At 38.8% G+C, this 14582-nt stretch overlaps 1 protein-coding gene across 1 annotated transcript; it reads right to left on the bottom strand.

The window, feature by feature from the left end:
• Nucleotides 1–226: 226 nt before the first annotated feature.
• LOC136247896 (E3 SUMO-protein ligase ZBED1-like) lies at nucleotides 227–2244 on the bottom strand. Its single transcript, XM_066039716.1, has 3 exons — nucleotides 1736–2244; nucleotides 1384–1655; nucleotides 227–1320 (listed from the first exon to the last, which is right to left on the bottom strand). The coding sequence occupies exons 1-3, from the start codon at nucleotides 2242–2244 to the stop codon at nucleotides 227–229; spliced, it is 1875 nt and encodes a 624-aa protein (XP_065895788.1).
• Nucleotides 2245–14582: the final 12338 nt, after the last annotated feature.

The raw sequence follows: 14582 nt of genomic DNA, 5'->3' as shown, positions 1-14582 counted from the left end.
CGATTGTGGGTACAATTGCAATTGCCAGGATAATGCGATTAATTGCCATACCATTTAAAATTTGCATTATCGTGAATGTTTGTTACTTTTTATGTTTTATTTCACACAGGTACACCAGCTGAAGAGATATCAAGATGAAAACTGTGTTTACAACAAAAAGTTTTTAAAAATCATTGTAATTTGTGAAACTGTTTACATAGCACTATAGTTGAGTTTTAACTCCAAACTACTTGTCAGGTAAGTTTTGTGCCAAGAAACACAACATGCTTGCATTGTTAGGGTCCAGTAAAGCTCTCTTTGGTGTTATAATGTTTCCTGATGTGGAGAATAGCCTCTCGCATGGCACACTGGTTGCTGGAATGCACAGCAGTTGTTGGGCAATCTTTGAAAGCACTGGGTAACGTAACTGGTTATCCCTCCACCATTTCAATGGGTTGTTGTCAATCAAGATCAGGTCTTCAGCTAAATACTTTTGAAATTCTTTATCTACTTCTTGATCATCAGTAGATGTACCACAAGCATCCTCACTTCCCTTCTTAAACATTGGCCCCAAGATCACGCTCCATGCCTCATCAGGATGCTTGCTTTTTTTGCGTGGTGGGCCAGTACCTGAGCCACTAGCTTCTTTGTCACTACTTTCCAAGTTTCTCTTAGAACTTCTCATCAAATTGATAGCCTGTTGCTTTACATTTGCGTGAATCTCTTTTTTGTAGTCAACTGAAACAAAAGGTAAGGATTTAAATCTTGGATCCATAAAAGAAGCACTACACAGTAACATGTTGACTAAAGAACCTTGGTATCTAGTGGAAAGGTTGTCTAAAATGGCTTTTCGTGCACTTTCGGTAACAGCTACCACACAATTACTTGCGCCTGCTCGGGTATTTCCTAAGGTAGTTGTTTTAGTGCTAGTATCACTTGAAGATTGATAAGTGTTAATCAGATAATGTAGCAATGGCTTAACAGCAGAAATGGTCATGTTCTCTTCTCCAGAAACTTGACTGGTGTTACGACAGAAAGGCTTAATAATTGTAGCAACTCCTTCAAGAATCTTGAACTCGGAATCTTGAGGCATCAAATCAAGTCTTTTTTGGTCTATGCGTGTTGCACAGATGGCACTTTGCTGTTCTAACGCTCGTTCAATCATATCAAGGGTTGAGTTCCATCTGGCTTCAACTTCTTGAAGACAACTATGGGATGGCAAACCAAGGGCTTGCTGCTTTACTTCTAGCAAATAAGTAGCTCGTGAACACTTATGGAAATAAGTTACCACACGAGAGCACCTTGCTACAGCATCTTTCACCTGTCCAATCTTAAGGCCGGCTTTAACAGCGAGGTTTAACGAATGACCAAAGCATCCCAAATGTGGCTAGCTAAGTACGTCACACACAGCATTGTCAATATTTGCAGCATTATCTGTTGTGACACAGGCCACATTATTATGTAGCAGTCCCCATTCTTCTAGCACCTTTTCAAGTGCAGCTGCTAAGTTTTCAGCGTTGTGGCTGACTGGGAGCTCTTCGTTGGCCAGTGCAAAAGATTTCAGCTGAAAATTGTCAGTAACGAAGTAGATCGTGATGCCAATAAATGACTGAGTGGCATGACTAGTCCAGCAGTCAGTTGTCAAAGCAAAGCTGGTGACCGAGGAAACCAGTGGCCTAACACAATCATTCCTTAAACTGTTATACATTGCAGGTATAGTTTTATCAGTAAAGGTTTTCTATGTGGTATTACATACCTTGGTTCAAGTACACATATTAACCTTTTAAACCCAACACCACTAGTAGTGCTAATTGGCATCATATCCTTGGCCACAAAATATCCAATGGCATTAGTGATGTCCTTTGCCCTCCTGGAGCTTGCGGGCATTGTTGTGGTAGCTGGAAAGCTGTCTTCTAGTGTCCGTTGGCTCTCATCTTCTGACGTGCCTTCATTACCACCAGCTGTACGAATCTTCAAACTAGATGCTTCGTCAGTGGATTTCTTTTTTAGTTCGGACTTAGCATAGAATAGTGGATGGACTCCTTTTAAATGTGTTCCCATATTCGTAGTATTATGACAATACTTCAGTTTCGCTCTGCACAGCCCACAGAACACATACTTTTTATCTTTATCATCAACTTTAAATCCGAAATACTTCCAAATCTTGCTGGTGTAGTGTGTAGGCGGCACCAAGTTCCGCCTCTTTAAACAATCCGTCAGAGTTTCTTCTTGAACGGCTTCTTGAGCGTCTTCTTCATCTGCCATCTTGAAAAAGTCGTTTATTATTGTCTACTCTTGTTCATGCATATTACGTAATCACACAAAATTAATCGATTATAATTTGAAAATGCAATTATTACATATTGTGATTGTGTGTGCAATCGATTAATTGCATAATCGATATAATCACGCAGCTCTACTCTGTACTATTAATAAAGTGTTCAGAATTGTGAAAACCCACCATAATTGTGAATTCTTTATTAGGACTGAAACGATCATGGCTTTTATTTTTGAGTACTCTCTAGACTTAATGATTGAGTATATAGTCATGAACACTAGCTACTTGTAGTCATACCAATGTGATGGTTTTATACTGACTTTAAGCAGTTTACAGCTTTTTCAAGTAACAACAATGATACACACACTGTATTAAAGTACTAATTTCAGTGCTCCTGACAAGAAGTTATGTCAATCAAACTCTATGGCCTTCATTGTGTCACTCCCTGATGGTAAATGCATCATGTAAGCTGGGTCATGTTATCTTGCTCGAATACCAATTTTACTATCTGAATACCAAAATCTTTCGAGCATTTGCAGTAATTGTTTCAGTCCTATTCTAAATATTTATAAACTACATAGTCAAAAGTATTCTCTGGTACAGTTTTAGTCTCGTATGTCAATAACTTTTGCAGTTACAGTCCTAAAATGTAGCAACAACAGAAAGATTGATATGTAGTGGAAGTACCGCATAGCCTAAATATTTAGAGGGGGAAAAATTTCCGCTAATTTTGCAGTTTTAGGGGTTATCAGCAAAAATTTTAGCCTTGAAATATTTAGACCTCCATATAGTCTAATACATTTTGGGAGTGTTTGCAAATCCGCGAAAATTTTATTTTTAGCAACATTGCTCAACCTCGAAATATTTGCTCCTCAAAATATTTAGGCTATACGGTATGTGGAAAATAAATTACAGGTGCTTACAAAAACAGTTGTAACTTACAGTACAGTCCATTTATATCTTCACACATGCGTGACATTTTTAGCGTGGTGCTATGCAACTTTTCCTGTGGCAAAAGCAAACATTACGTGTGGGACTGGCCATTGCCATGCTGTGGCACAAGGCATTACCACACTCAGAAAAAGAGATTGCCATGCCATGACATTGCAATGTGTGGAGGCCTATGTTTACCACACTTGGAACCATTGCAACACATGGCTAATATTAGCCAATGCCCTTTTTAAATTTTGTCTTTCTAATACTATTTAATAAGTTTGTAAGCATTTGGAAAGTGCATAGCAGCAGTACTGAATGACACAATCGATCCATTGCAAATGGGTGGGTCCACTATACCGCAATCACGCACAGGAAAACACCAACTATTGGCTAAAAGGACAATTTTTCATGCATATCACTTTATAAGGTGTTCTAAGGCTACAACTACGGTAGCAAGCTAAACTTCGATGGTTCAAAAGTGGGTGTGGCACACAAAGGTCGATTATGAAGAGACGAACATTGATACTTTTATAATTTGAAGTTTACTTAACCCTCAAACCCACAAAACTTTCGATGCTTTGTTCCAGCCCTATAGTACAGCACTGTACATGTAACTATTGTACAGAGTTTGTAGTTCACACACACACATGTGGTTGACAGTCACACGTGGCGTAACGACGATGTATGGCGTAACGACGATGTATGGCGTAACGACGACGCGTGGCAGCTAGTGAGGGCTATACATGGCACACCATGGCGTGTAGCAAACTTGGCGTGGGCCACGCAACAATGTTCTGCGCAAGTGCCGTGATGCTGTGTAGCGCCATGCCAAAAAATTCCACGCATGTGTGAAGTTGTAAATGGACTGTGCTGTACACAGTAATATACAGAGTTGAAATTTACACCATGTTCGACACAAATTCATTGTTGGGTAAGTTTGTTGTGTATCATTTTTCTTCACTACATACAAAGGTGATTTCAGTGAAGAATGATACTAAGGGTTGGACCAGGTGTAAACAAACACCCTGGCCACAATTTACGTATCCATTGTCTACTAAAGTGAAATAAAGATTTTTGAACTCTGTAGGCAAAATAAGATGTTATCCAGGTTTATATTGTCAGACTCTTTCTTCAACAAGAACAAAGTATTCAAAAATTTACAGAAGTTCTATTTTTTTTCAATTGTAATCAATGCATTAATTTTATACTGTAAAATTAACGTAGGCAGTTTTTTTTGCAGATCCAGTGACACAAACATAGACTTGTATTGAAAACAATGTAGATTGTATGTACAAGTGAATTGACAGTGTAGGCATGGGGAACCCACTTTTTACAACCCATTCACAGCCAAGACCACTGACTGAATTGCTGAATGCCATCATATTAACCAGTCAATACACAGAACTACTTAGTAACCATACTTATACCTACGTAACCTACATAAATACTTGCTATAAACTAAGGAGGTCAACTATGTTGTTTTTGTTTACATAACAGGTGCAGTGACCGCAACAAAGTTATCAAACAGCAAAGTCTAAATTTCAGTAAAATCCAGCCTGAACAAACAACAGAATCCCAACTAACTATTTACTAAGAACGGGAACTAGACTTGACACCTTACCGCGTGTTTATACTGCAGATCGCTCTGTATGAGATCACTTCAGTGCGATCCAGATCGATTTGTGAGCCCCGTTTATACTATGAAGGTGAACTCGCTCCAATCTGTAAAAAAACCTAAACCCAAAATCATAATTTGCATCAAAGTAAAGGTTGTTAAAAGTTAAAAAGGATTTGTGCTCTATGAATCGCCAGGTTAGTAAGCATGATAAAGTCTAGAGTGTTGGCTTCGATGTTGGCGACTACTCTCAACTCCATGTAGTTAGTTAACTATTGATTCACATGCGTACATGTTTGCTTTGAGCCCTTGTGTTGTTCTTGAAGCTGTGTTTCCTTATTGTCGCCTAAATACTTCACTGTTGCTTCATTTCATCATTACAGTCACCATTTTAGCTGTAACTATTCGTACTTTTATTCCGTTTATTAGAGTTAAATTGAACTGCAAGGTCACAACTGTTTACACACAGATGTCAGTCGAATTGAATCGAACTGGACCACCTCAGGTAGGTAGCCCCATTCGAATTTGCATGGCTCGATTCGACATGTGTTTACACTGAAGCGCTAATTGGCCTGGATCGAATTACCCCACAATAGCTTGAATTCTACGTCTAGTGTAAACACGCTGTAAGCTCACTCAGTTACACAATGTTCTTCAAAACCTTGAGGAAGAGAAGATGGCATTGCTTATGGAGCTAAAGTCAACAAAGGGAGAAGTTGACCGATTGGAGGCTAAGCTTAAAAGTGCAAATGATAGGGTAGTGGAGCTCTGGCAAGAAAACAGTGAGCAATTGTTGAGGTATGATGGTATCCTAGCACAGAAAGAGCAGCAGCTACAACAAGTAAAAAAGATATTGGAATCAAGAGAGCTGAAGCTAGCCAGACTGAAAGCATCTTTTCTGACAGAAGCAGCCATTCCAGGTTTTTACAAGGATTCCAGAGCTACCAGATTGTTACTACCAACAGATGGTCATGTTGGTGAAGTACCACCCAATCCTGTGGTGAAAGAGTCTGCCAGTATGTATTATTCTTTAGGGAGTAGCAAAACTGGTCTAGCAAGTAGTGTGAAGTAGTTGTTGGGTTTTTCCTTTCAACCACAACCTCATGGCTACAAGGCCCACAACAACATCAGGGAAGCCATGGAATCACAACAACTACATGGGTGACACCTTTCCTTATCAGGTGACTGCTTAGTTCAACAACAACAACAACAATAACACCTACATGGGTCACAACAACAGCACCTAACCTTTTCATCAGGAGAGTACTGTAGCATGTCAACAACAGCTGCAGCAAGAGTTAAAGTGAGTGACCCAACTTGGAGCAATGAACTGTTAAGGTATGACAGAGAAGGAGAGAGGTCTCAAGCTCAGCAGGAAACTCGACTGAGTACATGTTTGTCTGACATTGTTTCTGTTGGCAGACCAGTATGTTCTACAGGTACCACTAGTGGTAGTAAGTTGCCTGGTACAAGTCATGTTTACATTTCCCGTCATGGAAAGCCACCCCCAGTATAGATCCTTTTACTGCTGATGATGTCAAGACAACCTTTGATGATTGGTTACTAACGTTACAGTGAGCAGTCATCTGGAATAATTGATCCCCTGAAGAATTATTGATGTAATTGGCTGGTTATTTAAGAGGGAAATCAGCACAAGAGTTGCAGTTATTACTACCAGAAGAGAAGGTAAACTACTAAATTGCTACAAGAACATTGAAAGAAAGACTTGATCCCGATAACTGGGAATTAACTGCATTGGATTTCCGTCACACATCACAGTGACCAGATGAGTGTGTGTCAAATTTTATAGGACAACTTGAAGATGTTTTCCAGACTGAGTTTAGAAGGGAGCATCTGTCAAATGAGACAAGGGAAATGCTGTTGTTATATGGACAGCTACAGGAAGGTTTATTACTAACCTTAATGGAGTCACCTGCTGTTCCTGGGGCTCAGAACTATAAGGAACTATGTATAGCAACCAAGAGAGAGGAACAAATACTGGCAGAGCTCAAAGGAATCAACAGTACTTGAAGTTATCTGAAATGGGGAAACAGAAGAGTAATAGCAGTCAACTGTCATCACACTATTGGTCTAGATTTAACAAGAAGAGTACTAACACCACTCAGGGGAAGGCTAGCAATAAGATTGAGAAAGAAACCAGTCAGAAGAAGCAACAGAGATGATACATATGTGATAGTCCCACCCACCTATCTTATCAATGACGACAGCAGAAGACAGAAAGCTTAACTAAAACTTCAGCCCAAAAGACTAGTAAGCCAACTGGTGCTAACATGATGATACAGACTAATTCCCAGACAATGACAGAGAGGAGTGAATCCCATTGTGTTGATGTGAAGATTGAAGGAGTATCTACTACTGGTATCATTGATACCGGTTCTGACATCACCATCATTAGAGGAGACCTGCTTTATCATATAGTTGAGAAGGCTAATCTCAAGATAGAGGATCTTAAAGCTCCTCAGCTGAAAGCTTGTATCTATGATCAGAAACCAATTATTCTGAATGGACAGATGAATATGAAAGTCAGTCTTGGTGACAAAACTATTACTACTACTGCTTTTGTCAAGTTGGTAGCACCTCATCAGTTGTTGTTATCAGAATCAGTCTGTAGACAATTGGAAATAGTGGGCTATCATCCTAATGTACAAACTGTAGAGACCAAAAGCACATTAATAGTGGAGTCATCTACTTCAGGAGATAATTCAGTAGGAAAAAATGCCATTCCATTGGCAGGTGTAAACTTATAGCCTGAGCCTGAGCCATTATAGAGTTATGCTTGTCTGAAGGCATCAGTCAGTCAGCCAGTTACCCAGTCAGTAGAAAATTCTGATAATATATATATATATATATATATAAATTATGTAGCAAATTGTTGAAAGCATTTTGGATCAATTTGAAGGCTTGTTTGGGCTTAGTTTTATCTAACCAATATTGCCTCATCATTGTCAGGGAGATTTGGTTTTTGGGTGATATTTCTTCATGAGTCACACCCAAACCTTTGTGGTCCCTACTATACAGTACTATTGTACTGTACGTATGATAATGTTACTATAATATGGAGAATATCCAATATCCTTGATTGCGTATATAAAAGACATGTCATTGTAAAAGATTCATACACTCTAATAGAACATTCAATGACTTATTCCTTCCTCCATGTCACAGATGACATGTTTGTCACTGCAGTGGCCAATAAAATACAATTCACTGGACATCTTTATTAACAGTTTATAAGGCATGATTCCTTCAATTTGGACCACCATCTCGTTGATTTTGAGAGAAAGAGGTATTACTGAGGAATGGTCTGCCCTTCATCATTTACTCCAGCGACATGTTACTAACTGTTAATTATTATATACCGTATAGTGCGTTATTTTCGAAACAGAAATTTTCGTACAAGAAGCAAAATCTGAATTTCGAAAGATTTTAATTTCGAAGAGTGCATATTTCGAAGTCCGGATGGATTTCAAATAAACAGAAATCCGTGTCACAAATTATGAAGATGCGTGAATGTTTGCCGAAAACTGACTTAGGGGGCATCTCCAAACTGAATTTGGTACGCTTAACGTCATAATGACGTTAAGGGGGAGGGGGGTTCAGCCCATGACGTTATTAATTTTTATTAAAGCAGTTATAGTGTAAACAGCTAAGAACAGAGAAAGTGATGTGATTAAGCAGCTATACTGTTTGTAGACTATATTTTCAGATAAAGAATATAACGTTTAGTGTTTCTATTGCCAATACATTGTTTTCATAGTGTGACGCTAAGGAGGGGGGCGGGGGGGGGTCTGCTGAAGTTAGCGTCATTATGACGTTAAGCGTACCAAAATCAGTTTGGAGATGCCCCCTTACTGATGGAATAATCCCCATTCCTGTGCACTGGAAAGAAGACTGAGGGAGTCTCGGGTGGAATGAATTCACTGGCACGATTACGCTCGATCATAGCTAGCTATCCTACTAGAGCAGACGCTTGATGGCCCATTCTGAATCACATGTTTTCTGGTTATTGGTACAGTAATGATACATGTACAGTTTACCCATTATCATCAGCAATACTGAGCTAAAACTCGAGGAATACACGAACGAATCGCCAAAGGTTGGACGGTTGCTTTCACTTGTGGGAATTTATTTTCGAAAAGCAATCGGACGTGGGAATTAATTTTCGAAGAGAAGGGCCTCTTCGAAATATCCGAAAATAAAAACCTTTCGAAAATTACCAGCTATACGGTATTATGTATGTGTACACAACTATCATATATGTGTGCACTGTATTTGACACCATAAAAGAGCTGACATGAATGTTTTATTAGAGTAGTTACCAGATTTTAAAGGAATCTTCTGCACACACCAAGTCAAGTGCTGCCACAATAGCAGAAAACACTACCATACATTACCAAGGTTGATATGAACATAAAACATGATACAGAACTAACTATAGCATAAGTTAACATTCCTCAGGTAAGCATACTTAACCAACAATTAAATACCCGACTACACATTACAAACATAGATATAACTGATTAACTATACAGTGGAACCTCAATTAAGGGGAAAGGGTGTTCATATAATTAAACAGTATTTAAAATTGAGCTTCCATACATTTATATACAGAGCTTTGCTCAACTACTCTAATAAACCAAACGCTTTTTGATAAAATACCCTAATTGAGCAGTCGATTTGGTGGTCGGATAATCGAGAGTTCGGTTAATCGGTGTTTGGATTATCAGGTTCCACTGAATCATAATTATATTGCCAACTTATTATCAAACAGTATGGTAGTACTGTTAAATAGGGTTTCTACCTAAAATGACACATGCCTCCAAAACACTGTACCTAAAAACCATCATTGAATTATTATATGGGATGAAATCATCTTTACAGAATAGTCTTGCACCATTCAACATTAAAAACAAGAAAACAATTACAGGCGATTGGATAAAATACTTTTTACAAAAAAAGTCAAGACCCGTATTGTCAGTCTGCCTGCCCCACTGCTTGCCTCACAGATCAGTTACAAGGCTATATAGAGGCCAAATGAAGCAACGCACAGCCACCATTTTACTCCACAACAAACTCACTGCCTTTTGTGGTTCCAATGAATGCCTGTCTTCTGTGCTTTGGCATTCTTTTTATCTACAAATAAATGGTCACCTTCTTCTTCATGCCAGGAAACCATACCAAAGCATTAGCCTTCTGTATTGGCACTCTTTTTAAAGGAACATACAGTAGGACCTCCTTTATCCAGACCTCTATTATCCAGGCACCTCCATTGTCTGGACAACCCAAATTGGTTATGTGGCTTATGTGTGCATAGTTTATTGACCATTATGTGAAAGCACAAGGAGGGAACCTAAAGGTTGCTGTTGACCTGTTTGGTGGCTTGTTTATTTTACTAATAATAACTACCACTTGGTTGTAGAGGTGTACTGATAATCGGATCGGCTAAAATATCAGTCACCGATAAGGTGATTTTTACCAATATCGGTATCGGTACAGAACAGCAGGAGGACCGATATCGCAACCGATATTTATACAGTAGCAGTAGTTTGTACATAAACAGATTATGCATTGGTTTTCTACATTACTCATGTGGATTTTTAGTGTCAGTGGCTTATTGTTCACTCTGCAACAAGCACTATGCTACAAGAAGCCATACAAAAAAATGCGATTCCAGTGTTAGTTGCTGGAAAGCTTATCACAGTCTCTACAAATGAAGCAGTTATAGAGTACCTTTGTAATAAAAAGAAGGGTCACAGGATAACCAAGGAAACTTGCTGTACCAGCTTTCTCACAAGCCATTAGAATGCAGAGTAATGCAGAAATATCCATGTAAGGCTTCATGGGAGTATACATGAAAATGTTTGTGGGTATCTAATTGTCTGGATTGCACAATAGAAACTCAAGCTGTATACCACCACAGGTAGAGTACATGCACATGTTGTGGTAAATGTACACTTTTGTTTGCTTAAAACTATAGTGCAAATATCGGATCGGCTATCGGTTATCGGCTTCTTTTGGTGGCATCAATATCGGATATCGGTACATGCCAAAAACCCATATCAGTACACCTCTACTTGGTTGCTAGGTGATAATGCACTTTTACAGCCCAGGGGAGTGACCATGAATGTTCTGTAGTGACTTCTCCTCTGCCCATCAAACTGCATAGATAACAACATTATTTTTAGTGCATGTTAGATACCCACTGGAGGTTTCTAGTAGGGTTCACAACCCGAGGGCGCGGTTTGGAAAACCCAGCACGAGGGTTTCAGCCTACTAAAAAACAACAGTGGGTATCTAACCTATTTAGAAAGCTCATTACCAGCACTGACAAAAGAAGCACAGAGTCACAATAGGTAAGGGCCTTTACAGCGTGTTTTCATGTGCCACCGGCTTAGTGGCCAGGTTAGTGTTGCTTTTAGGGACCAGTCTATTTTGCTTTTTTTTCTACCTATTTTTCTTTCCAGCAATTCTTTTATTTTTCACCTATTATGCTCCATATTTTGCTCAAGAAGTATAAATTTTGCTCAGCACTGATCTTTGTTAATTGAATATTTCCAAGTGCAAAGCTACAGTTTCGCCTTAAAGTGACTGTTCTATTAGAGTATCTTGATCAAAAATTACTTCTAACATGTAAAGCAAGAAGCCAGCTAATATTGCTTAACATGTGTGACTGTTTTAGTAGGGTATCTCGATTGTCACTTGTTGTTCCTGTAACAATTAGCTATGCATTGTCGATATTTTAGCATGTCTGACTGTTCTATTAGAGTATCTCGATCTTTTGTGCAATTTTTATGTCCACTTCACAAAAATTGCACCTATTATGCCAGCATTTTGCTCATTGCTTTAACCCAACCATTATGCCAAAAATTTTGCTGGCGAAATCGACGGGTCCCTAGTTGCTTTAGCAGCTGTTATTTAGTTCCAAGGCTTGTTTACTAGCTAATACAAGCTGACCACGAAGCGACAAGCTTTATTACAACTGGCCATAAAGCGACAAGCTTTTATATATTATTTTTTTTATTATTAGCACTTTACAGTGACCAGCACTGAAGGTCTGACAGCAACATGTGCTACAGCCTTAGGATTACCTAACCCAATTTCAGGGACTTAGACCTAATGACTTGACCTAGTGACTTGTCTTTATTACGTCTGGCCACGAAGCGACAAGCTTTATAACAACTGGCCACAAAGCGACAAGCTTTATTACAACTGGCCACGAAACAACAAGCTTTATAACAACTGGCCACAAAGCGACAAGCTTTATTACAACGCGAAAAGCTGTATTACAACGCAACAAGCTGTATTACAACTGGCCACGAAGCACAAGCCTTATTACAACTGGTCATGAAGCAATAAACGTAACTAGCCCGAGGGGCCCGACACCTACTGCAATCCAACACAAATTACTTGGAATCCCTCAATGAAATCTGGAATCTTGGTCTGGAATCTGGAATCTTCAGCGAAGTGGAATTTTGACGATCTGTATCAAATCCGATTATTTCCGTATAATTTACTAAAACACTGTAAATTCTAACCATGTAAATTTCCTGGTTGGCAGTTTCGCAACTAATCTAATCACGTGATCATACACTGAGCTTAAATTAATTCATAAGTCCTCATGTAGGTCTCTCTGTCCTGCTAACTTAGAGTAGGCTGCTGCCCAGCTCGGCTGTCTTGTTGAGATCTTGTTAGCTCATTATCAGCTCCCTCGTGTTAGCTACATGATATCCTGTGTGCAATGGCTCGGTGTGCAAGCCTTTAGTGGAGTATCTGGCAGCTGCTGTCCAAGCACTACTGTCTACAACACAAGTGTTAGGTATGTGGGGCTACAGTTTGTGAGTGCAGTTTAGCTCATTTACCTTTACTTTCACTATAGTGTTGTGTTCCCTGTTCTACTGTAGTAGCTAGAAAACGTAGAAAAGCTAGAACAGGATCAGTTGTGGAGTGACCCGTCATCCACCAGGAGACTGCCAAGCTACATCTCAAGCCGAGTATCAAACAATAGATACACTAGACTACAGAGGTTAGCTCAAGTCACACTGAATGTATAATATAGGATGTAGCTATAATAAGTTAGTTAACTAGCCTCTTGGTCTGTCTTGGCTAGCTGAATATTCTGCCTCGCAGCTACATGTTTGTATAATTACAGTGTTATATTTCTTAATTGAGTACCTATAACTAATCAGAAAAGCTTTCAAATGTGCTAAAAGTTTAGTGCAATTTTAATACATTATTTCTATAACCAAAATATCATGTAGAGAATAGAGTTAACAGGCCCTGTGAAGTTCTTGTTGCAATAACAAGAACAAGGCTATTAGAATTGCAGGTATAGGATAAAATGCTCAACAGCAAATTGTTCATTTGTAGCAGTTAATTACTTCCATACCATTTGCCATGTTGTCATTTAACCTAAAATTTAGTGAGCTCAAGTTGTAGCAGCATTAGCTATATGCTCTTCACAATAGACTAATAGGCATAGCTACATGCTCTTGGTAAAACCTCAGTCTGTCCAACTACCAATCAACAGTCCTGTATCAGATGATGACCAGTTGAGGTATTAATTTTATGAAAGGTGAACTTGATACAACAGGCTAAGGCCATTGATTAGTTGTTTCAGTGGGCAAAAAGCTCAAGAGTATAGGGTTGGTAGGCTGGCATATAAATATGTAAAATATTAACAGAAATCAGGACAGAAGCAGTGCAGAAATAGTAAAGTATGTGTAAGGGGTGTGGTCTGGATGAAATAGAAGCTCATTTGTAGCTACTAATCTGTATTAGAACTAGGTGTTAAGAAGATATTTATAACATTCAAAGAATATCAGGCTTGTACTCAGGTACCGCAGTATTTAGCTTGATTTCTCACTTTAGGAAATTTATCTTAAATTTTTCCATCTATGAATAGGTGAGTCGGTCAGGCCCGTGAAACAACTAATCAAGTCTAAACACATTCTCCATATTGAAATAATATTATATGATCTCCTGATACTACAAGTTTAATCGAAGGTTAAACAGTGTTAACTTGAAGGTGCCATAGCAACATTAGTCTGTGGACTAAGGCTAAACACTATGCAGGCGAGGTGTCAGTAAACAACTAACAATAGGATTAGCTTGATCACTATGCATTGTGGTATGCATTAAAAGGTATCAGGTTTGATGTGGTAGCATATGTAGCATCCTGCCTGTTCTAGATCATTCTATGCTATAGCAGGGTAGCACTGGCAGCTAAGGAGCAGCAGTATCACTAATTATTTGCAGTGATGGAAAAGTTTTATCCCGTCCAAAGGTCCTAGCTTCTATACCTGACAATGAACAGCAAAATAGAAAAAGGTCAAATGTCACCAAGAATCCTCAATCAGATGGCAATCATAAAAAATGTAAGATGACTATTGATGTGACCTTAAATGAAACACCTCCTGGCTTATCTCTTCAGCCTGAAAGTAAGGAACATAGGCAGGTGCAGAGCTCAATACAGAACTGGATAGAAGGTAACCAGAGTGAATTGCTCAGAAGCCTCAATGAAGATCATTACAGCATTAAAACGGTACTACTGTAATGGTGTATGTACAATGCAAACTTTGTAACACTTCTATAAAATTACAACCTAAATTAACCCAAAAAAGGACGTTCAGCATAGAATATCAAACTGGACAAAACATGTTGCACCTTGCTATCTTAAAAGGCTTAAAGCAGACTCTGGACAAGCAAAGCTCACATTGAAACCCATTCAGTTAAATTCTTCGTAGTTCTTCACAA

The sequence above is a fragment of the Dysidea avara genome, chromosome 2 (assembly GCF_963678975.1).
Source record: "Dysidea avara chromosome 2, odDysAvar1.4, whole genome shotgun sequence".
Classification (NCBI taxonomy): domain Eukaryota; kingdom Metazoa; phylum Porifera; class Demospongiae; order Dictyoceratida; family Dysideidae; genus Dysidea; species Dysidea avara.
This window is presented reverse-complemented; position numbering and strand designations above follow the sequence as displayed.

Excerpts from the sequence above, each read along its gene's own strand:
- LOC136247896 (XM_066039716.1), bottom strand. The coding sequence starts at position 2,244 with ATGGCAGATGAAGAAGACGCTCAAGAAGCCGTTCAAGAAGAAACTCTG. Across the intron at positions 1,656-1,735 it reads ATATGTGTACTTGAACCAAG|GCCACTGGTTTCCTCGGTCA; the intron begins GTATGTAATACC and ends TGATTGTGTTAG. Across the intron at positions 1,321-1,383 it reads AAATATTGACAATGCTGTGT|CCGGCCTTAAGATTGGACAG; the intron begins GTGACGTACTTA and ends TCGCTGTTAAAG.